Below are 22981 nucleotides of genomic sequence, written 5' to 3' on the forward strand. Positions count from 1 at the left end.
TCATTTGAAGAATTCAGGTTGCTGAATACACCTCAGATTAAAAATATTGCTATATACATTTTTATGTTTATTTATGTTATTTTATTTTATATCATGTCTTTATTATTTTTTATATACTCAAGGGAGCAGACATTATCTATTACTCCTTTTTCCTCCTATTTTCCCATAACAACTAAGTGACTGACCCAAAGTCACAGAGCTGGTTTGTATAGCTATAGTGGGGCTAGAACTTACAGTCTCCTAGTTTCTAATCTGATGCCTTAACCACTACACCAAATTGGTTTAGGGTGAAGTTGAAGCCCTTCTCAACCTGGTTTATAGAAGTGTTTTTGATTCAGGGATTTTTTTCTAAGATTATATTAAGCCTTGTTTGTAAAGTGAAGTTCACAAAGAACTTATACCTTATTACTAAAAGGCTTGATGTCTGGAAATTTATTTCAGGAAACTGAAAAATTAGAGAATGATATAATATAGATATATATATATATGGCAACCTTTAATTACTTAAAAGATAGATTCAGAACATCTCATATATTACCATTTTTAAATTATTACATTTTATAGTCTAAATATCTGGATGAAGGTCAGTTTGTGAAGGAACTCTGGATACAGTGTTCTCAGCAGTATATACAAGCATGAGGCTTCCCCTCCCCCCCAACTGGTAGGGTGGGATTCTTTTTTGAAAATAAATGGCATTTGGGAGCAGGATGTCTTAGCCTATAGCTTCCTTTTGCTCCTGCTTTTTTAATTTTAGTCTGAATTTATATGTGAACAGCAGTTGGGCACAAATTATAAACAACATGTAAAAACACTGTACCTATGGACCAAAAAAAAATTGAAACCACTTCTGTAATTTTTGCTCCCAGTCTTGACAGAGTAGTTTGGATTTCTGTATTAGCATTCCTAAACTACACTTCATTTCTTCAAGTTTTGCCATCAATCAAAGGGAGCCTTGAAAACCAAAGTCCTCTGTATTTATACATGCAGAATATGTAGGATAGGTTATTCCCGAGTTTTGAAGCAATTTCTTGCATGGTCTTTTTTCCTTTCAGTTCCTCAGGGACCAAACCAGATTCTTCCCCCAAAGGACTTCGAGTGTCAGGGATGAAGTCAGAAGGGCAGAAGCAAACAGGAATAGCTCCACCCTACTCCCCACGGCAGGATGGAGTAACAGTAAAAGGTATGGAAGACTTGTGCAATTGTTCCAGAATGGGGGTGCTGCGAGAAATTGTCTATCTTGCAAATTACTATATAGACCCACTTTCCTACCATGACACTATGTAAATATGCTAAACTACAGCTTCCATTATCTCTAGCCAATACCCATTTCTGACATTTTGTACTCTGATCCTGCTTCCTAATTTCCTTATCATAATCTTATTATGCAATCATTTTTTTAAAAAAAACTAATCTATTATTATGTGCCCAACCTACAAGTCTAACCTTTTTATTTATTTGTTAAATTTCTACACTGACCATTGTGTATGTGGTTTACTGCACATACATAATAAAACAATATAAACACACGACTAAAAGCATAGTTAAAAACAAAATTATGAACAGGGTTAAAATTTATAGGTTAAAAGTGAAAAACCAAAGCTAAAAAACTCAGAATGCTAAAATGTTAACAGAACAGAAGGAATACTCTCTATCCACAAACCATCCTCAGGATTCCATAGATTCTTAGACTTCCATGGTAAATTGCAGAGCCAGTTTTTAATACTCTTCTAAACAAGCAGAAAAGTGGGTTGCTTGCCTCACCTTGAGGGTAAGATATTATGAAGAGTGGGGGCAACTGCAGAGAAGGCCCTCCTCCTAGAACATACCAGTCAATACACATGCAGTGAATCCCATGAATTCTTTGATTGATGGGATTTGTAGCACGCCCTTCCTGCTTGACTGGATGGGATAAGTCAATTTAACCGGGACAAGACAGCTCTTCAGATACCCTGAACCCATGCCTAACATCATCATCATCATCATCAACAACAACAACAACAACAACAACATCTTAAAGTCCAAACTCAATGGAGGAAATACCGTGAAGGCAATCAACACCTGGGCAATTCCAGTCATTAGATACACAGCTGGAATAATGAACTGGACTCAAGCAGAACTAAAAGCAATGGATAGAAAGACCAGAAAAATAATGACAATGAATCATGCCATTCATCCACGTAGTGACATGGACAGACTTTATCTCCCAAGGCAAATAGGTGGATGTGGAATGCTGCAAGTACATCAGATGGTTGAAGAAGAAAAAATGGCTTTGGAAGAATATCTGAAGGACAATGATGAAGATGCACTGAAATTAGTACAGTATATCAGGAAGGCTTACTGACTACTGGAGAGACCAAACTGAAGAACAGAATAGAGGCATGGGAAGACAAAGCACTACATAGACAGTACATTAAAAAATAGCTGGGGAAGAAGATAGCAGATAGCCTGGCAATGGCTAAGAGCAGGAAAGTTGAGGAAAGAGACCGAGGGACTAATTCTGGCTGCACAAGACCAAGCCTTAAGGACAAATGCATACAAAGTCAAAATTGAGAAGACAGTAACAGACAGTAAGTGCCGCCTATGCAAAGAAGCTGAAGAAACAGTGGACCACCTGGTAAGCTGCTGCAAGAAGATCACACAGACTGACTACAAGCAGCGGTATGACAAGGTAGCAACAATGGTGCATTGGAAGATCTGCAAGAAATATCATTTGCCTGTAAGCAAGAACTGGTGGGATCATAAAATAGAGAAAGTCATAGAAAATGATAAAGTTAAACTGCTCTGGGACTTCAGAATTCAAACAGACAAGCACCTGCAACATAATACCCCGGACTTAACAATTGTCGATAAGAAAGACAAAAAAGTCTGGATAGTGGATGTGACAGTGCCTGGAGACAGCAGAATAGACGAGAAAGAACTGGAGAAGATAACAAAATACAAAGACCTACAAATAGAAATAGAAACACTGTGGCAAAGGCAAGCAAAGGTAGTACCAATACAATCCCAAAACAACTGGAGCACCACTTGAACAACATTGGAATTGACAAATTCGCCATTAGTCAATTGTAAAAGGCGGCCTTACTAGGAACTGCTTCCATCCTGTGGCAATATTTATAATACCATCAAACATCCACATCTGCCTATCCCAGGTCCTTGGTAAGGACTCGATAGGTAGACAGAAATGCCAAATCCAGTCTGAACATCTGGCTGACTGTGCGATGATTAACAACAACAACAACAACAACAACAACAACAATAATAATGGTGGTGGTGATGATGATGATGTTGGAAGGGACCTTGGAGGTCATCGAGTCCAACCACCTGCTCAGGCAGGAAACCTTATCCCATTTTAGACAAATGGTTGTCTAGACTCTTCTTAAAAACTTTCAGTGTTGGAGCATTCACAGCTTCTGGAGGCAGTTGTTCCACTGGTTAATTGTTCTGTCAGGAAGTTTTTCCTTAGATCTAGGTTGCTTCTCTCTTTGGTTAGTTTCTATCCATTGCTTCTTGTCTTGCCTTCTGATGCTTTGGAGAATGCTGTAGCAATCCCTGAGATATTGGAACAGTGCTATCATGTCACCCCTCACCCTTCTCTTTGTTAAACTAGACATACCCAATTCCAGCAACCGTTCCCTATATGTTTTAGCCTCCAGTCCCCCAATCATCTTTGTTGCTCTTCTCTGTACTCTTTCTAGAGTCTCAACATCTTTTTTACATTGTGGTGACCAAAACTGGATGCAATATTCCAGGTGTGGCCTTACCAAGGCATTGTAAAGTGGTATTAGTACTTCATGTGATCTTGATTCTATCCCTCTGTTAATGCAGCCTAGCACTGTGTTGGCTTTTTTGGCAGCTGCAGCACACTGCTGGCTCATATTCTGCTGGCACACTGCTGGCTTCCCATCTGAATCTGTTCTATAAAGATGAGTTCAAATACATGGATATTCATGTGATGACTTTTTGGAGACCAAGCAAGGACACAATGGATTTGGCTGATTTGACTGAGGTGCATGCACATTGGAATCTGATATCAACAGAGATAAAGGTGCTAGATATATGGGATAAAATCTTTTTGGGGTATCTTTTCAGTACAGAATTACTTTAAAAGTACTTTATTCTCCAGGTTTTATAAACAGTTTGCAGTCTTGATGTTATACTTTTTAAATTGGTTTTGAGATTATTTTTCATTTTAATATCTGATTTGAGTATATGCGTGTTAATTTTTGTTCATCATAAATCTGGAATTCATATCCTCTGTAGGGCATGTTATGAATTCTATAAAATAAAATGCTGTTTCTTTCTCATCTCACATTATTTCTCCTCATAATATCTGGACTGCATAATTTCTTCTGTCATCAATATTTTTGCTATATTTTCCCTCTTTCTATTTTGATATTTCTGCTTCAAAATATTCATCCTTAACTTGCTTATATCATAGGAACATGATAAAGAAATCTTATCACCAAGTAGCCTTTTGCCATTGAACACTTTTTCATAAAGTTGACATTAGATACCTCTTTGACTGATCTTTTATTTTTCTCTACCATTTCTATTTCTCAGTTAATGGCCTTCTCTTTTTCTCCCTCTTCTGTCCAGATGACAGTGTTCCCCAGAAAGCTCCTTGGGGTATCAACTTAATGAAGAAGAGCAAGAAACCTGTTCCAAGAGCTTTTGGTATAAGGTTAGAAGACTGCCAGCCAGCTCCTGACAACAAGGTAGTCTCTTTTCAGCTCTGCTAGGTCTTTTATGCTTCATAAGAAAAGAACAGTGTCTTGGGAACTTTGTTAAGGGAAAACTGTTATCACTTCAACATGTCCAATAATCTGCCACAGGTTCTAATTTGTGAGCCTTCTCCGTAGAACCTAATTACAGCCTAGCTTGTTTTCTTGGTTTAGTAAACATGTAGGAAAGTGTATGCAGGTAAAGAGATTTATGTTGAATTGGGAAATGGGGAGGGGGCAGTAAAGGAAATTGAGTTTTGATCTAATGGGAAAAACTGGATTGTCAGATATAGTGTTAGTTCTTGAGAAACGGGTCATATTTCCACATAACATGTTCCTAAATGGAAGGATGGAACATAGTGTTAGCAAAATTAAGATGGCTTGAGATCTGATTGGAGCATAATATTGTTTGTCATTTCTTTGGAAATGTGAAACTCATTTCTGAATTTCATTCCCACTTAAAAGACAAGAATCCAAACTTTGAACGTGGAGATTTCATTAGTGTTCAGATCTAGAAGCTGCTCCATAGTACATAGCTTTGAATTCTGGTAAAAGAAATGTCCTTGAAATCCAAAAGATAATATTATATATGATATATCTTTGGGGCTAGTCATTTGGTTTAGGCTTCAAATTGCTTCTAACTCACAAAAAAGGAACTTACATTTTTAATGTGTCCAGCCCTGGTACCAGTGTCTTCATCCTCTTGCCTTCCACAGAAAATCCCCCTGATTGTGGAAGCCTGTTGCAAAGTAGTGGAAGACAAAGGTTTGGAATACATGGGCATCTATCGAGTCCCAGGGAACAATGCTGTGGTATCCAGCCTACAAGAACAATTAAACAAAGGGGCAGCAGAAATCAACTTGCAAGATGAGGTGAGAATAAGATTGCTTAGCTCACAGTTTTCACTTCTATTGAAATAATACCCCAGTACCTATTAGATAGTACTGACACCTAGCTGTCATTTACTTAAAGTACATGTGTTTACATATGAGGCATGTGTATGTATTGTCTTGGGTTAGTTGCAGAACATCCAAAGCCAGTCCACAGTGGCCTTTCTAATACAAGAAAGGATATCATAAAAATACTGGATAAGGTATGATGTGATATCTTCATTCTGATTTGAGCTTTAGTTACTTTCTTAGGCAAATAGTTATTTGAATCACACCCCACAGTTGAATTTACCAGCTTTGCGATTTACCGTATTTATCGGCGTATAACACGCACTGGCGTATAACACGCACCTCATTTTAAAAAGGAAATTTCAGGAAAAAAACCTTAAATTATATCGGCGTATAACACGCACACATCATTTGCCCCCTATTTTCAGGAAGAAAAAGTGCGTGTTATACGCCAATAAATACAGTATTTATCCACAGCATGTTATGTTTACTGATATATTACTTGTAATTGGATATTTTCAACCTTTTTAGTCCTTCCAGTCTCATATTATGAGCAGGTAGCCTGAAAATTGAATTAATATGGAGGTGGCTGCTGTATTGATGGCAGACTCTACCTCCCCCCTTGCTCTATGATCTCCACCCATTCATCTTTTGTTATTATATAGAGGTATTCTCCTTGTTTTATTTTTCATAATTTTGTTGTTTTATTGTTTTGTTTACACTTCATTCAGTTTTATTATTGTAAGGCATCTAGAATAGCTCCACTGTGAGATAGGTGGCAAATAAATTTGATAAATAAAAATGAATAAATAATACAAATACTAATAATATTTGTTATCTTGTCTTACCATTTATCAATCTTAATCTCATTATTAATAGTGTGAAGAAAATATCACTCTCCTGTTATTAGGAGTTCTTGCAAGGATTATAAAAGCAAACATATCTGAATTATTTTGAGCACTTTAAATAGTTTGTACTCCAAATCTTCTGGATTGGAGCTTTCATCTCCTGGGTCAGTTTGGCAACAGGAGTTCTTGCTCAAAACAATTTAAGTTTAGAATTTTAATGCATCAAGATCATACAAGATTATGTAAGTTTTACTCTCAAGTCTTTATGAAAGAATAAATATCATTATTCCTTCTATTAGTCTTGTGTGCAGACACAGAGGAAGAAGGGAATAGGCTTCTTCTAGTAGAAGACCACCAATATACTTGCAGTTGCAAATGCATAAATGCAATTTCCTATCATAACTTACCAATCAGATTTGAAAAAGTAGATGAAGCCAGTGGAGAATGTTGGTTGCTCTGGCCATGGTCACTTGCCTTCTTTAAAAATCTTGGAAAAATCAACAGTGCAGTTTTTTTTAAAAAAAGTTTGATCTCAACATGCTTTACAGTGTTTGGGAAATGTAAAAATATTTTATATAATAATAAATGGAAATCAAAATTGAAATAAGTGTCAAAGAACCTTTCCATTTTCCACTCCCAGAGATGGCAAGACTTGAATGTTATCTGCAGCCTCTTGAAGTCCTTCTTTCGGAAGCTCCCAGAGCCACTGTTTACCGATGGTGAGTGATGGAAGCTTACTATCCCTTGGCTGCTTTACCAGTCAGGATAACAACATGGTTTTTCCCAGAAATTCAGATAGGAAATATGAACCTTTGGTTTCTAAGGGACTCTGTATGATCTTTTTCTGGCTTGATTATATTGGTTTTGGGGCATGGTTTCTCTCTTGCTCAGGCCATAGCTGGTAAATCACATTTGTCTAAGAAGTGTAGAGATTGGTATTACAAAATCACTCAGGGTTCAGTTTTACTTTCATTTTTCAAGGACTGAGAGAAAAGGAACTGGTTCAAGCTTTTAGGGGAGGGGTGTCAAACTCGCAATGTCACATGATGTGTCACGACATATCGCGACTTTTTTTCGCCATTGCCGGCAGTGGGATGGGCACAGTTTCGCTATGATGCATCCAGACCATGGGCCGGCAGTTTTGACACCCTTGTCTTAGGGCCTGAGTTCCAATTGGAGTGTGATTGTGGGAAGTGGGGGAAAACTCTTTACTTCTGTGGTAACTTGTTATTGTCGTATGCAGTTCTCACAGCTGCACATTGCATGCTTCAACTGTGGTAATAATACCACAACATATATTACCACATTACCGCATGGTAATATGTGTTGTGTGCTGAGGTAAGGACTATTTCATCCGATTATTTCAGAAGAAGATGGAGACTAGAAAATAATGTCATGGGTAATTATGGCACAGTGGGAGGTTGATTAAACCATAGACAGTGGCAAGACATCAAGAAGAGAAGGTGATTTCTCACTCCTGGAATTCTTTAGGTAATACTGTTGCTGCTTGCAGAAATGTAGAAAAAATCTAGTTTGTTTCAAAGGAAATAAAGAATTTCCAAATGCAGATCTCTAAGCAGCCCTGGGTTTAGCAGAGATAGAGAAAGCATTGTTTAATTTCAGGAGGGAAGAAATCAAATATTTTAGCCAGGCAAGTTGTAAAGTTCTCCAGAAGCCTGCTAGAATTATCTTTTCCCAAACTAGTAACACTGAAATTTTCCCAATTCGTCTCCTGTCTCCAGGTCTTGAAAGAAACTCCTGCACTCTTTGACCTTTTTCAGATCTATTCACTACAAACTGTAAATGAGGTTTTGTTAAGAAAAGAAGCTGCACATTCCTAATGTTCAACTAAAAACTCTAGTTGGTAAAAATACATGGCAATACATGTTTATTTCACTTGCTTTCTATTTACATAAGGTCACTGATGAATTCAAATAGTCAATTGCAGGCACACCATTTTTTTCAGGCTGAGAATAGTATGAGGTCTATGAAGCTGTGCTGGATGAGTCCAGTCCATTGTTGGATACAGTCATGGAAGAGAATAGGATGTGGCAAGAAAAAAATATATAAATTAAAGAAATTCAGCTAATATATGTTTTTCACATGCAACCAAAACCTTGGGGAGGTCAGGGTGTGTCTCATGTTTTAAATTTCTAAATAACTAAGAAGCAGTTACCTTACAATAGCTTTTCCTTTCAGATATGTCAGATTATATAGGTCCCATAATTTATAGATAACAGATTATTAAACCAGATTTATTTTTTAATCTCATCTTTCCTATGGAAAGTGTTTGAAATCACATCTGATATTTCAGAAATTTGTTTATTCCCCCAACCCCCAAATACTATGCTGTAATTTTTCATGGCTATGATAAGAATGAATGTTGTATCCCCCAAAATTAACCGTCAAGTGTCTTCCGAATTATTCCTACCACTTAAATCTAACACAGAAATTAAATAAATCAAAATTTATAAATAAATTAGAATTTCAGATTTCAGAAATTAAGTTAGTAAGTAAACTAAGAAATTAGCAGCTCTAGATACCTTAACTCCCAATCCCAAAGCTGAAATTAGATTGTAAAAATGAATTGTCTTTCAAGACATATTTTGAATCTCGTTCTCATTTGTTCTCAACTACTCAATTTGTTTTGTCCTGATACCACAAATCACAAATGTTTTTCTTTTTCAAGATAAGTACAATGACTTTATTGAAGCCAACCGGATTGAAGATGCCAGTGAAAGGATGAAGACCTTACGCAAACTGGTATGCCCCTGGAAATTCCTACTTTCTTTTTCCTTGGAGAACTATATGGGGAAATACGAACATTTGGCCTCTGCTTTGCAAGGAAAGGCTGCAGTTTTGTGATAGAACACTTGTTTATTTTGAGGAGATGGAGAGTATCCAGGATAGGATAATTGAGCCTATCCTGTGTGCTTTCTGCACTCCCAAAAAGGAACAATCTTCATAATGAAAAGTAACACTTCCTTTTATGCTGAAGATTCAGTCTCTAACATTTTTAACTGGCCAAGAGATAGATTTTCATCAGAAGTCTTTCTCAGCCACTGAAGATTATATTTAGCTTACTATATCTAGGCAGTTAGTGCAACTTCTGACCAACAATACATCAGCTTCATTGAACACAACTAGACCATAGAATACTTGCTTTGAATCCTGATGTCTCACACTGTGCAATTTTAAGCAAGAAAGTGTAGAGAATGACTCAGATTGCTCAATTATGTTATTTTGTGAAAGATTAATCTTGAACCTATAAAAGAGAAAAGACATGTGAAAATACAAATCAGCCTTCTGTAGGACAGAATGGGCTTGTAATATGCTGGCTTGATGCAGATCTATAAACCGGTTCTTTTATTGTATATATCATTGCCAAGCACACTTCCCTTTCCTTCTTTCCTCTCTTCCCATGTATTAACACTCACTGTATCATTACTGCTAGCCTGGCAATTCCTTTATATATCTTTTGAAGTTTTTATACTTTATTTTCTTAAGAATTGAGAACTGACGCATTCTTCATTCAGTTGAAAACCGTCTGGGTAACTAAAATAAGCTTGAGGTGGGAATGTCACACAACATTAATGAAAGGAATAGTAGGCAGTACCAAGGCAAGAAAAACATACTTTACCTAAGGAACAGAGAACATGTACTATTAGAAAACATTATCTAGCCATATCATAGTGCAGGACATATGAAGATGCGTATTATTGGTATGCTTTAAACGTTCTTGTAAGAGTTAATATACATTATGAAAGAACAATGGAATTCTAGAGCTGACATGTTCCTATGGTACCACTCCTTTTGTGCCAATTTTTAAAAAGCAAAATAATGGATTGCTCTAATAAAAACTAAACTAGAGAAAGAGAGAGAAATTGGAATAGGATCTTACATCAGTCATAAAATGAGACAAATAAATACTCCTGATTGATTTTTTTGTATTTATATATATTTATTCCACTTCTGATTCAGATCCGGGATTTACCAGCCCATTATTATGAGACTCTTAAGTTCCTGGTGGAACACCTCAAGACAATTGCAGATCATTCTGAAAAGAATAAGGTAATGTTTTCTCACTGCACCTGCCTTCCCTTCCCTGTCCAGTGACTTGTGTATAGTACGAATATTCAACTGTTCCATGGAAAGGAGGATTAAGGGGTTACATGATCTAGTAAATGGAATTTTTAGTTTGATTGTGGGATGCAACTCTTCAAATTTCACTAAGATTTTACCTGGGAATTTATCAGCTTTATCTTTCAAAATACTGTTCACCAATCTGATTCTCTCTCAATGTGTTAAAGCTCTAATGATTTCCAATCATTGGAATAAATGCTGGGGATGATAGACATATTCCCAGGCAAAAGAAAGGCTATGGAATTTGTGGATTAGGGTTAGGAAAAGCTTTCTGTAATGGATTGTCAAGGATCACTTCTTGAATATCCATTAGAGTGGAAACTTTTTTCCAAGAATTTAACATTGAAAGGATTTTGCTTTAGTAGCAAGAATGAACAATTCTGCCTCAGAAGGAAATGTCCCTCCCTCTCTTCCTTCCTTGATTGCTATCTTAATTTAAGTAGTCTGTAACACAAATGGACAGTTGTGGCCTTGAAGAAATTTATTTCCTTCCTTCCTTCCTTCCTTCCTTCCTTCCTTCCTTCCTTCCTTCCTTCCTTCCTTCCTTCCTTCCTCCCTCCCTCCCTCCCTCCCTCCCTCCCTCCCTCCCTCCCTTTCCCCATCTTAATTAATCTTAAGAATAATATAATATAATTCCAAAGAGACTTTAAAAAAGAGAGATTTAACATCAATACTTAGCATATGAATCAATGACCAATAACTGAATTCCATATATAATTTAAGTCAATTGTTTCTTAAAAGTCCTCCTTTTTGTATTTCCTTGTAATATGTACTTCTAGCTAAGAAGCACAAGAATCTTTTACCCATTTATTATTTTCGTGAATGGATTACCAATTGATTTTATAATTTATAGATTGAACCAGTATTCACATTATATAATATTTTTGCTGTTTATTTGAGCAAAGAAATAAGTTCTTAAACTTATAGTTAATTTTTGTTTTGTTCAGAGTTGAAGATACACTCATCCAATGAAGATTTTTTTCAATCTTGTCATTTGGAAGGTCTCTAATAGCTTTGAATGGTTAATAGGCAATTTCCGAAAGTGATTAGAAAGTGAGATTTGCAAATTTATTGTCTTTTACAAGGAATAGCTGCCATTGCAAGAAATATCGCTAATCCCTTGGAAGTCCCCAGAATTTACCTTTCTCTTTACCTAGCAACAGATTTTAGGAATGGTCTAAGCAGAGTTTGAACCTTGTTGACGTGGGTTTAAATAAAATCTTCCCCTATTGTCCTTTGATGAACTCCCATATGGTGTTTTAGGACTGAATGATTTTGTTTGTAGTCCTTATATAAAAAACAATTTCTAGACTCCCAGTTTGCTCCCTTCCTTATTGGACTCCACAAAGAGACATCTGTAGTGAAAGGGTTGTATAAATAACACACTTTCTAATTCCCCCATTGTTTTAGGAGAATATGAAATGAGTGTGCTAATTTCAACATCCCTTCCTGCTATATGAACCCTGCTCTGCTTGTTTGTGTCCTGTGGAATTTAGAAATTTGACTTCCCTGAAACTAAATTGCCCTTGAAGCCAGCTCTTTGCTGTATTTGAAGCAATTCTTTGGATGGGGTGCATGAAAAAAATCATAGGGCTTTCTCAGAGCTCAAAGCAGAGAGGCTAATGTGACATGAATGCATGGATAAAATGTACAACTTCACTCCAGCCTTTATGACAACTGTTCATCTTATAGAAACAAAAATGCAATGGATTGTATTGCAGATGGAGCCGCGGAATCTTGCCTTGGTATTTGGTCCCACCCTAGTTCGAACGTCGGAGGATAACATGACTGACATGGTGACACATATGCCTGATCGCTATAAAATTGTGGAGACCCTCATACAACACGTAAGGAGCAAGGAGGGTTTCGATCTAGGATGTAAATAATGGACACTTTAGAGGGGTCTGATTTTACACACACACACACACACACACACACACACCAGTAATTATGCATATGAGTTATTTTTAAAATTGTCTTCAGAAATCCTTGCTTGATGTCCTCATCAAACGTATCATCAAATGAATCCCAAGTATTTGTTGGGAAGGTTCTCAATTTGGGGAAAATTGCTTTATAGAAGGAATGGAGAATGTGTTAACTGCTAGATATTACTGAATGACAAGTATCAGCAGCCGTATTTGTAATTCAGGAGGATCTGGACAGCCACACTTTCCCCATTACTGTTTTAAATAAATTAAGGTCAATAATAGTACTAAAGAGTCAAAGCAAAACAAAATAGTAAGAACCTTTATTAGAATATTAATTCTGCTAATTAGTAGCACCCAGTTCTTTATTTAACAATGTGCAAACCTTTTACCTTGAATTGTAGTTTTCAGTTATACAATTGATTGCAAATAGGTCAAAGGATTTCTGTTTTTAGATAATAATTTTAAAAACCCTTTCTATTGTTTTATAGTTGTAATATATTTCAGTAATCCCCAGTGATATTTAGGGGAGAAGATGAGAATTTATTTACTATGCCTATGTCAGAACATGCACAGTGTTATTGCATGAAATAACCGAGGAGTAAACGCAGTAAACAGTGGTCTATATTAAATGGTGGTTTATCTTACACTATCTACAATATCATACACCAGGAACAATATACATACACGTGCTAATACAGCAGGATCCAACACACCACAGTTACAGCAGGAAACGGAAGAAAGAGAATACATCAGCGGAGCCTTCCCTTTATACAAAGGCTCTTAAAGAGACACAGACCCTGCTGAATCATTCCCATCATTACATCTTACATCTTACATTACATAAACTGATTAGCTCTTAAATCATTAGCTTGATACTCCTCCTATTTAAAGCTAAACAGCTGTTAACCCAAATGCTGCTATACACTCTTGATGCTTGCCTGCATTTAAAGGCTTACTCAACATATCGGCTATATTGTTGTGAGTGGAACAATGCTGTAACTTTATCAGTTTATCTTTTACAGCCTCCCTGCCCTGACGTTACAATATTTTATATCTACATGTTTGCTTCTGCTTCCGATACATTCTCCCGTTGCCATCTTTATACGTGCAATATTGTCCTCAAGTATTGGCACAGCTTCTTTCACATCAATACGTACATCTCTTAGTAATTTGGCATACCAGGTTAATTCAGAACATGCTTCAGACAATGCTATAAATTCAGCTTCAGTACTTGACAGTGCTACTGAAGGTTGTTTTCTGGATTTCCATCCAATTACGGTGCCAGCAAACAAACCCTGTGTTTGACTTTCTGTCATGCATATCACTGGACGAAGGGAACTTGATGCTGGCAGCAGGTGTTCCCTCAAATTTAGGCAATAATAACATCTCTTGGTAATTACGGGATTCATACTATACGCTCTAACCCCACTTGCTGAGAACCAATCAGGAGGTACATCTTTATTGCTACATTCAGACCTCCTCGGTATCATCTGTTCCTGTGTTTCTGTTACTTCTCTCTTTACCTCAGGTCTATCCTCTTCTATTCCTACTATTTCTGACCTGCTATTCTGTTCTTCCTTCATTGGGCTTTGTGTAGTCTCTTCTTCCTGAGAACTAGCGCTACATGTTGGCATGAATACCTTGGTGTTAGTATGCACCCTGTCCCAATTGTTTTGTTCTGCAAAACTAGCAGACCTTGAAATCACAACCTTCTTTGTTCCATCCGTGAATTTATATCGTTTGGAACCTGGCTCATATCCAACAAACCTAAGTTTCCTGGCCTTTTTCTGTCCTTTCCTTCTGGTGCCCAGGCATAACTGCCAAATGTCCTTAGATGAGCCAGTGAAGGTTTCCTTCCATATAACAGGTAATATGGAGTTTCATTGATAGCAAAACTCCATACCCTATTTACTAGATAGTTGGCTGTTTTCATGGCTTCCCCCCAGTATGTTTTACTCATTCCTCCATCTGTCAGCAGTGAGTCTTTCATGGTTTGCAATATGCCATTCCTTCGTTCAGCCACACCATTTTCTGCTGACGAGTTTGGATTCATACATCTATGCTTTATGGCTACGTTGGAAGTTGTCAGACATGAACTCTGTTCCCCTGTCTGTTTGCAGGTGGCATACTTTATGGCCATATCTTCTCTCTACAAAGTTCACCCATTGCCTGAATGTTGTAGGACTTCTGTTTTGCTTTTTAATAAATGGGAAAACCCATATCTAGTGTAGTCATCTATTAAGACTAGTACGTACCTAGCTCCACCTAGAGAGGATGCCATAGGAGTAATTAAATCAGTGTGCACTGTCGTGGAAAAAAAGCCAATGAAAAGAACACAAGACAGCAACACAAAACAATAATTCTTACTTTAAGATTCAGAGGCTTATTTTGCCAATAATTTGGAACATAGCAAGCATAATAACACAATATCACCTACATTAATAACCCATTGCAATGAGGTCCACTGGTATAGCAAATTCCAAAGGACAGCTATAGGCCAATGGCAAATCAATCAGGTCCAGACTCAATTCTTTATACCCTTTCTCATTCTAAGACTGTGGTCAGATGGTTCACTGACTTCTGCTGACTTCTTACTGACCTGCTGCTGACCTTCTGCTGAACATAACTTTCCACATACACCCATGTCCATTGGAACCCACATCTATCAGCTACTTTCAATTCCCTATTTCTTACTGTTCCAGACTTTATGTTCTAAATATATTTGAAACAAGCAAGCTTAGCAAAATTATATTAAGTAAAGTACAATTGCAAACTACAAAATTAAGCATAGCACAGACTTTGGTTCAATACGTTGTCCATGAGGCCTGATTTAGTTCACCTGGGCCTAAACCTTGCATAAAAGCACAATGGCCAATTTTTTTCATTTTCTGCTGTCCCCATTTCTTGTCCATAATGACAACACAAAACATAAGCAAAAAGATACGATTAGAGGGATTCTGGGGTAAAGGGTCTACAATAGTTTCATAGGGGCATGTAAAGAAAGTATTTTATTGGGAAACACACACAACCTTAGCAGGTTTAAGACTCATAATTAAAGAATATAAATGCCAATAAACAACAACATAACTATAGTCCATATAGCAGGCATGAGGCATTTTCCTGATGCAGATCATTTCCTTCATGTGTCTCTGGGCTTCCGTTGTGTTGGAAAAGGTGGTCAAGGCAGGCAGAACCCAGACAACTGAAGAACTTCACATCACCTTCCTCAAAGGGAGGTGTATTGGAGTTCACTTCTTGGTGCTGCTGTCTGGGCTGGAGATTGTATGCTGGTGGGGAGCAGAGGTTGGTAGCACTTGCTCTCCTGTGTGGCAAAGCTTCAGTCTTTGCCTAGGGGCAGCCAGGTGATTGGGGCTGGATGTTTTCCTTGTCTGGGGCTGGTACGTTTTTGCAATGCAAAACATGCACCCAGGAAGCCAGCTCTTGACACTTTACAGTGGTCTGGAATGGTCCCTTTCAATGAGGAGCTAAACATTTTTTTTTATATTTTGCTGAAACACTTTAGTCAGAACCTGATCACCAATCTTCAAGGCATAACAAAGATGTAGTGGTTCCTTGGGTGGAGCAGTCCTCAGGGAAGCTGAAATATCTCAAAGAAAACCTTTATAGGTGGGAAAAGGGGAAGGGGAAGAAGGTAGAAGGAGAGGGAGGGGAGGATATTGTGACAGGAGCAGGGTTGCTTGCCACTGGCATGACTTGCACTGGTCTCCTGTGAATGACAGTCTGTGAAAGCAATGGTGAAAACTTCCCCGTAGTCCAACATTGCATCCTTTGACATGTGAATGTCTTGTAGAGAAGCTGACAGTCTCATAAACCTCTTTGTCACACACACGCAAAATAGACTCAGAATAACAGATTCCCCCCCCCTCACTTTACAAGTTTACTTCTCCTTTTTCTAAGTTTTTCTTCTGCCATACGTGAACCATGACCAAATTTTTGGTAGCATAGCATAAGCATTCTAACTTCATCTTTGTACTTCCTCTACTTGTAGTTTTGGCTGATATTCAACTGCTAGCTGCCTACCTAATATTAAAGCAGCTTGAAATTTTCCATTTAGCATATATTAAGCAGTTACTTTAAAACAGTAACAATTCCATGTTCTATTAAGTGCGCTTTCTTAAAATCGTACCTCAGTTTGCAATGTAATAATTTTAGCACACTGATGTTCAATTTCCTAACTCGTACTGCAGTGTTCAAATAGCACATTTCCCCCTTTACTTAGGAAAGCAGTTTAATGTTTTAACCAAGCAAAAATTAAATTGAACAGAAACCGCGGCCCCTTTTCGCGCCCCCTTTTCTTTCTGCCTCTCCTTCACTCTTTCAAGGCAGAAAGTCCCCAAGCAAAAAGAAAGAAACAGCAACTAGCAAAGGAGATGGAAATGTTGTAAAAATGTTTAAAAGATTACACAGAAATTTCAAATGAATGGAGGCAGCGTCTGAGTCAGTGGGTTTTGCTTCTAAAGCAGACATGTCAAACACAAGGCCCGGGGGCTGGATCCGGCCCGCGAAATGGTTTCATGCGGCCCGCGAAGCCATCCTGGAAAGAGTGAGGGAACGGCCCCCACTGCCTTGGCCCTGGCCCAGAGACCCTCCTTCTGCCAGAGACCCTCAGATCTGTCCCACTCCTGCCCAGGCCCCCATAGGCGCCCTTGATGCCAACGATGTAGAGCTGGCCACGCCCACCCAGCAGGCCATACACACTCTAGCCACGCCCACCCAGTAGGCCACGCCCACCCTGGCCATACCCACCCGGCCCCCTGAAGGCAACCACAATGCTGATGCGGCCCTCAATCAAATTGAGTTTGACACCCCTGTTCTAAAGCTTCTGAGATATTTTATGTGGGGCTGAAAGGCATGAAAGCAGAGTTCCCTTTTCCTCCTTCCTTTCATGAGCTCCTCTCCCACAGAATTTTTCCACGAATCCTTCTTCATTTCTTTTTCTCATATCCTTGCAAACACATACTACTGCCCTCCCACTTACTTCATAACAATCTACAACTTACTGTTTCTTTCATGGCTTAGGGGTTACATAACATTTACCCAAAAAACTGGGGAACTGGGGGGGTGCATAAAAGATAAAATTGGGGGGAAAAAAGAAAAGGCAAAATATAAAAAAGACAGCACTTGTGAATACACGAATGAGCAAGGAATAATGACCTGCTCAATCAGGCTAACATGCTTGTGGTTACATTTTTATTTTTTCTCTCAACCATGCATTCATCTATCAATTCAATCACTTTCTCCGTCATACGTCTCTCTACACGCACTCTAATCATGGTCGAGGGCAGGATCTCATGTTTGTTTCTTTGTCCCTTTGTTCCTCTCTCTGTTCTTTTCTTTTACTCCCCCCCCCAAAAATCCCTATTTGTTCTCTCCTCTAAGACAGTCTGGGAACCCAACCATCCAGGGGCAACAGAAGGGAGCTGAACCTTGCCAATATAGAAAGTCCTCATGTATGGAAGAGGTCCATCCCCTCTTCATCAGTAAAACTGACAGCAGCAATAGAGAAATAACATGCTACCTCAGGGGGAAAAAGCCAACCCTTATCTATGGGAAAGGTAGAAGGCACAAAAATTGATGGCAATCAACAACGGAACATATCATCCCAGCAAACAAGCTGACCCTTTATCTACAGAGAAGGTAGCACCAATGTTAGTTACTAACAAACAACACTGTCCCATCAAAGAAGCTGGCCCTTATCTACGAAAAAGGCAGTGTTCACCATTAGCTAAAGGGCTGACACAACTGCAAAAACACAAAAGATGCATAAAAGAATGTACACGTATAATAGAAAAAAGAAAAAACTTTAGGCAACAGTGGGTGTCACTTAGGCCCCAAAACATAGAAAAAATCAGGAAGCAAACAAATTTAATACAGGAAAAAAATCAATGACAGATGCAAGATATGGAAAGAAACCACAAACCACCGGAATACAATGCTAAAAAACAGTTTCATAACTTCCAAAAATACCCATAATAATGCACGAAACCAAAACTTTTATTCAAGTGCCCACAACAACTCTGTCATAATTTCTAGTCTTGAATAAAATAGCACAACTACTAAATTTAACAAACAATTAAAACACTATTTCTTTTTTCATGTACACAAAAAAGAAATCCAAATGGACAATATCAGCTAGGGGTGAAAATAAAAACAACATACCTTCACCTTCACACAACTTAAATAAAAACCCAAAGTACAAACTTAGAAATGGCAATCTCAGAGTTCAATCTGCAAATCACCAGCAACTGGAAAAATGACATAAACATGCTTTCTACCAAGTGTCGTTGATGAGGGAGCAAAAAACCCTCATAAATGAGGCTGCCAGAGATAACCCATGAGAGCACGACTCTCGCCCAGAGGCGCAACCTCTAATCAATACAAGGGATTGATCAATTCCCAGGACAGTCAACCCTTCACCCGGTCCCAGTCATGGGACCAGCTCCGACTGTTTTGCCAGTGAAGTATGACACCTTCCCACAATCAGTCTGTCTCCAAAGCAAGTCCGGTTGTGACTTTTCCCTAGCTGTCAGATTAGGAGGACAGGCTTAACTAACTAACTAAATCACAACAATTTCCGTCTACCCTTAGGTCCCAAGAAAAGGGGCCTTTTTCTTACCTCTGATCCAAAGTAGATTGTGAGTGCTCGGAGAGAGCAGGCTGGTTACCTGTGGCCCAAAACCAGGAAGCAGTCAGAAATCCTAGCTGGACAGCAGGTCTCTTCCAGCAACCGTCTCTTCCTGGCCAACGCACCAAAACTGTAGTGGAAAAAAACCCAGTGAAAAGAACACAAGACAGCAATACAAAACAATAATACTTACTTTAAGATTCAGAGGCTTATTTTGCTAATAAACTTCAAAATTAAGCATAGCACAGACTTTGGTTCAATACTTTGTCCATGAGGACTGATTTTGTTCACCTGGGCCTAAACCTTGCATAAAATATTTTCATTTTCCACAGCACTAACTGTAAAACTCTTGAGCTTTTCTTACTTACAGGATACACTCTGGACTTTTACTCCTTACAAATAGTGCAATCTAAATATGTGTTGCATTGCTTAATGTGTAGTCCTTCCGCTAGGTCTGGCATCCTTTGCCGCACTCTAAAACTTGCATAAAGGTATGCAGTTATCATGCTTGGGAGTGTTTGTAAGTGTTTGTGCGCATCCATCCGGCTTCTTTCCTAACACATATAAATTATCCAGCTTAACACCTTGTGCACAAATCCTCCCACCTTTCCTTATGGTGTATTGACCCTTTGCAAACAGTACCTCATACCCCATATTATCCAAGCTCAAAATACTGAGTAAATTATGGTCTACCTCTGGTACATATAATACATTATCCAATGTTTCTCCAATATCAGGTACATAAACTTTACTTTCCCCTTTAACAGCAGACTTGTCCATTTGCCAAGCTAACAAATGTTTCTTTAGCTGGTCTTAGGTTTGAAAACATTTATGGGTCATTTGCAGTATGCTGACTTTCCCCACTGTCCAACAGCTAAATGTTTTTTTCAATTAATGTTGCTGCCAGGGAAAATGTCGGTTGTATAGCTCTACAACCTTGCTTCGGTGCTCTTCTGTTTCTCCTCTCAGGCCAGTGTCTCTGTTGATGCTCTGTAGAACCACACGTGAAGCAGTGTTTCACCATGCAAATGTTCTCGGCTGCTCTACTGGGATCTTTAGACGTTGCAGTTTTAGGTCTTGTCCGTGCATTGTCACCCCCTCTATGCTGCCTTTCCAGACATTTCTGTTCCTCCTCCAACAACTGGCCAGTCAAATAACTCATGGTTATGTCCCTCTCTTGCATGGACTCTAAACTGGTTGCTAGGATATCCCATGAACTGTCCAATGAACTGAGCACCATGTATACCTTGTGTGCCTCAGTAGAAGTTATTCCTCTTTCTTCTAACTCTAGGAATGTCTTTCTCATGGACTGCAAATGAGTAGACATTCTCTCTCCCAGTTTCAGCTGGGCCTTATATAGCTTTCTTATCAGCATTACTTTGCTGCTCACAGTCTCTCTCACGTACACACAGGCAAAGCTTCCCAGCACTGTTTAGCAGACTGGAGACCCTCACGGGTTTTCAGCTGACCAATGCTTTCTCATTCTTTCTCCAGTCCTCATCATCCAGGGCGGATAAGCAACTATTATCAACAACTCCTCCCTTTGCAGGTACATCTCCATTTTCAGACACCAGGAGAGATAGTTTGTCTCATTCAGAAGAGATCGTATGAAAGCTTCTCCCACTACGCTGACACAGTCCATGTTGCTTGCTACCACCACAAACCACCACAAACCACCACAAACCACAAGCCTTAACTTCTCTGGCTCTGGGTCAAGCTCTCACTGGGTTTCTCCTCTCTCTGGGCCCATAAACTGCCAAAGCATGAACAGTCTTTTTGCACGAGATAACCCAGGAGTAAACACGGTAAACAGTGGTCTATATTAAATGGCGGTTTATCTTACACTATCTACAATATCATGCACCAGGAACATATACTTTGTTGTTGTTAGTTGCGAACTCGTGTCCGACCCATCGTGACCCCATGGACAATGTTTCTCCAGGCCTTTGTGTCCTCTACCTTCTTCTGGAGTCCATTTAAGCTCACGCCTACTGCTTCAGTGACTCCATCCAGCCACCTCATTCTCTGATCCACCTCATTCACCTCATTCTCTGATTCTTCTTCTATTGCCCTCAATCTTTCCCAGCATTAGGCTCTTCTCCAGTGAGTCCTTCCTTCTCATTAGGTGGCCAAAGTGAGTTTCAACTTCAGAATCTGGCCTTCTAAAGAGCAGTCAGGGTTGATCTCCTCTGGGACTGACCGGTTTGATTGGCTTGCAGTCCAAGGGACTCGCAGGAGTCTTCTCCAGCACCGTAGTTCAAAGGCCTCAATTCTTTGGTGCTCAGCCTTTCTTATGTTCCAACTTTCACAGCCATACATTGCAACTGGAAAGACCATAGCCTTGACTATATGCAGTTTTGTTGGCAGGGTTATGTCTCTGCTTTTTAGTGTGCTGTCTAGATGGCTTTCTTCCAAGGAGCAAGCATCTTTTAATTTCTTGGTTGCAGTCCCCATATGCGATGATCTTGGAGCCCAGGAAAATAAAATCTGTCACTACCTCCATTTCTTCCCCATCTATTTGCCAGGAACTGAGAGGGCCGGATGCCATGATCTTGGTTTTCTTAATGTTTAGTTTCAACCCAACTTTTGCACTCTCCTTCTTCACTCGCAGCAAGAAGCTCTTTAGTTCCTCTTCACTTTCTTCCATTAGAGTGGTATCATCTGCATATCTTAGGTTGTTGATATTTCTCCCGGCAATCTTAATTCCAACTTTTGATTCATCTAGCCCTGCCTTTCTCATGATGTGCTCTTCATATAAGTTAAATAGGCAGGGCAATAGTATACAGCCTTGCCAGACTCCTTTCCCAATTTTGAACCAATCAGTGGTTCTGTGTCCAGTTCTCACTGTTGCTTCTTGACCCGCATATAGGTTTCTCAAGAGACAAATAAGATGGTCTGGTACTCCCATCTCTTTAAGAACTTGCCACAGTTTTTTTGTGATCCACACAATCAAAGGCTTTAGCATAGTCAATGAAGCAGAAGTAGATGTTTTTCTTGAACTCCCTAGCTTTCTCCATGATCCAGCATATGTTGGCAATTTGATCTCCAGTTCCTCTGCCTCTTCAAAATCCTGCCTGTTCTTCTGATAGTTCTTGATCCCCATACTGCTGGAATCTAGCTTGTAGGATTTTAAACATAACTTTACTAGCATGTAAAATGGGTACAATGGTGTGATAGTTTGAACATTCTTTGGCACTGCCTTTCTTTGGAATTGGAATGTAAACTGATCTATTCCAATCCTGTGGCCACTGTTGAGTTTTCCAAATTTGCTGGCAAATTGAGTGTAGCAGTTTTGCTGCATCGTCTTTTAAGAATTTGAATAGCTCAGCTGGAATACTGTCACCTCCACTAGCTTTGTTGTTGCTCAGCTTTCCTAAGGCCCACTTCACTTCACATTCTGGCTCAAGGTCAGTGACCACCTCATCGTGGTTATCAGGAATGTTAAGCTTGTTCTTGTATAGTTCTGCTGTGTAATTTTGCAACCTCTTCTTAATCTCTTCTGCCTCTGTTAGGTCTCTGCCATTTTGGTCCTTTATCATGCCCATATTTGCATGAAATGTTCCCTTCATCTCTCCAATTTTCTTGATGAGATCTCTGGTCCTCCCTATTCTATTGTTTTCTTCTATTTCTTTGTATTGTTCATTTAAGAAGGCATTCTTATCTCTTCTAGCTATTCTCTGGAATTCTGCATTCAATTGGGCGTATCTTTCTTTTTCTCCCTTGCCTTTCGCTTCCCTCCTTTCCTCAGCTATTTGCAAAGCTTTCTCAGACAGCCATTTTGCTTTCTTGCATTTAT

The 22981-nt window shown here is 38.9% G+C and overlaps 1 protein-coding gene across 2 annotated transcripts in view; it reads left to right on the plus strand.

The window, feature by feature from the left end:
* Positions 1 to 22981, plus strand: part of ARHGAP23 (Rho GTPase activating protein 23) — a 111358-nt gene that overhangs the window by 70262 nt on the left and 18115 nt on the right. For both annotated transcript variants that reach the window (XM_083377326.1, XM_083377327.1), the window contains exons 13-19: positions 1053 to 1180; positions 4597 to 4715; positions 5438 to 5593; positions 7109 to 7187; positions 9158 to 9231; positions 10450 to 10539; positions 12333 to 12458. In XM_083377326.1, coding sequence (XP_083233452.1) covers positions 1053 to 1180; positions 4597 to 4715; positions 5438 to 5593; positions 7109 to 7187; positions 9158 to 9231; positions 10450 to 10539; positions 12333 to 12458 — 772 coding nt within the window. The remainder of the gene's footprint in view (positions 1 to 1052; positions 1181 to 4596; positions 4716 to 5437; positions 5594 to 7108; positions 7188 to 9157; positions 9232 to 10449; positions 10540 to 12332; positions 12459 to 22981) is intronic.

The sequence above is a fragment of the Vipera ursinii genome (assembly GCF_947247035.1).
Source record: "Vipera ursinii genome assembly, chromosome: Z".
NCBI lineage: Eukaryota > Metazoa > Chordata > Lepidosauria > Squamata > Viperidae > Vipera > Vipera ursinii.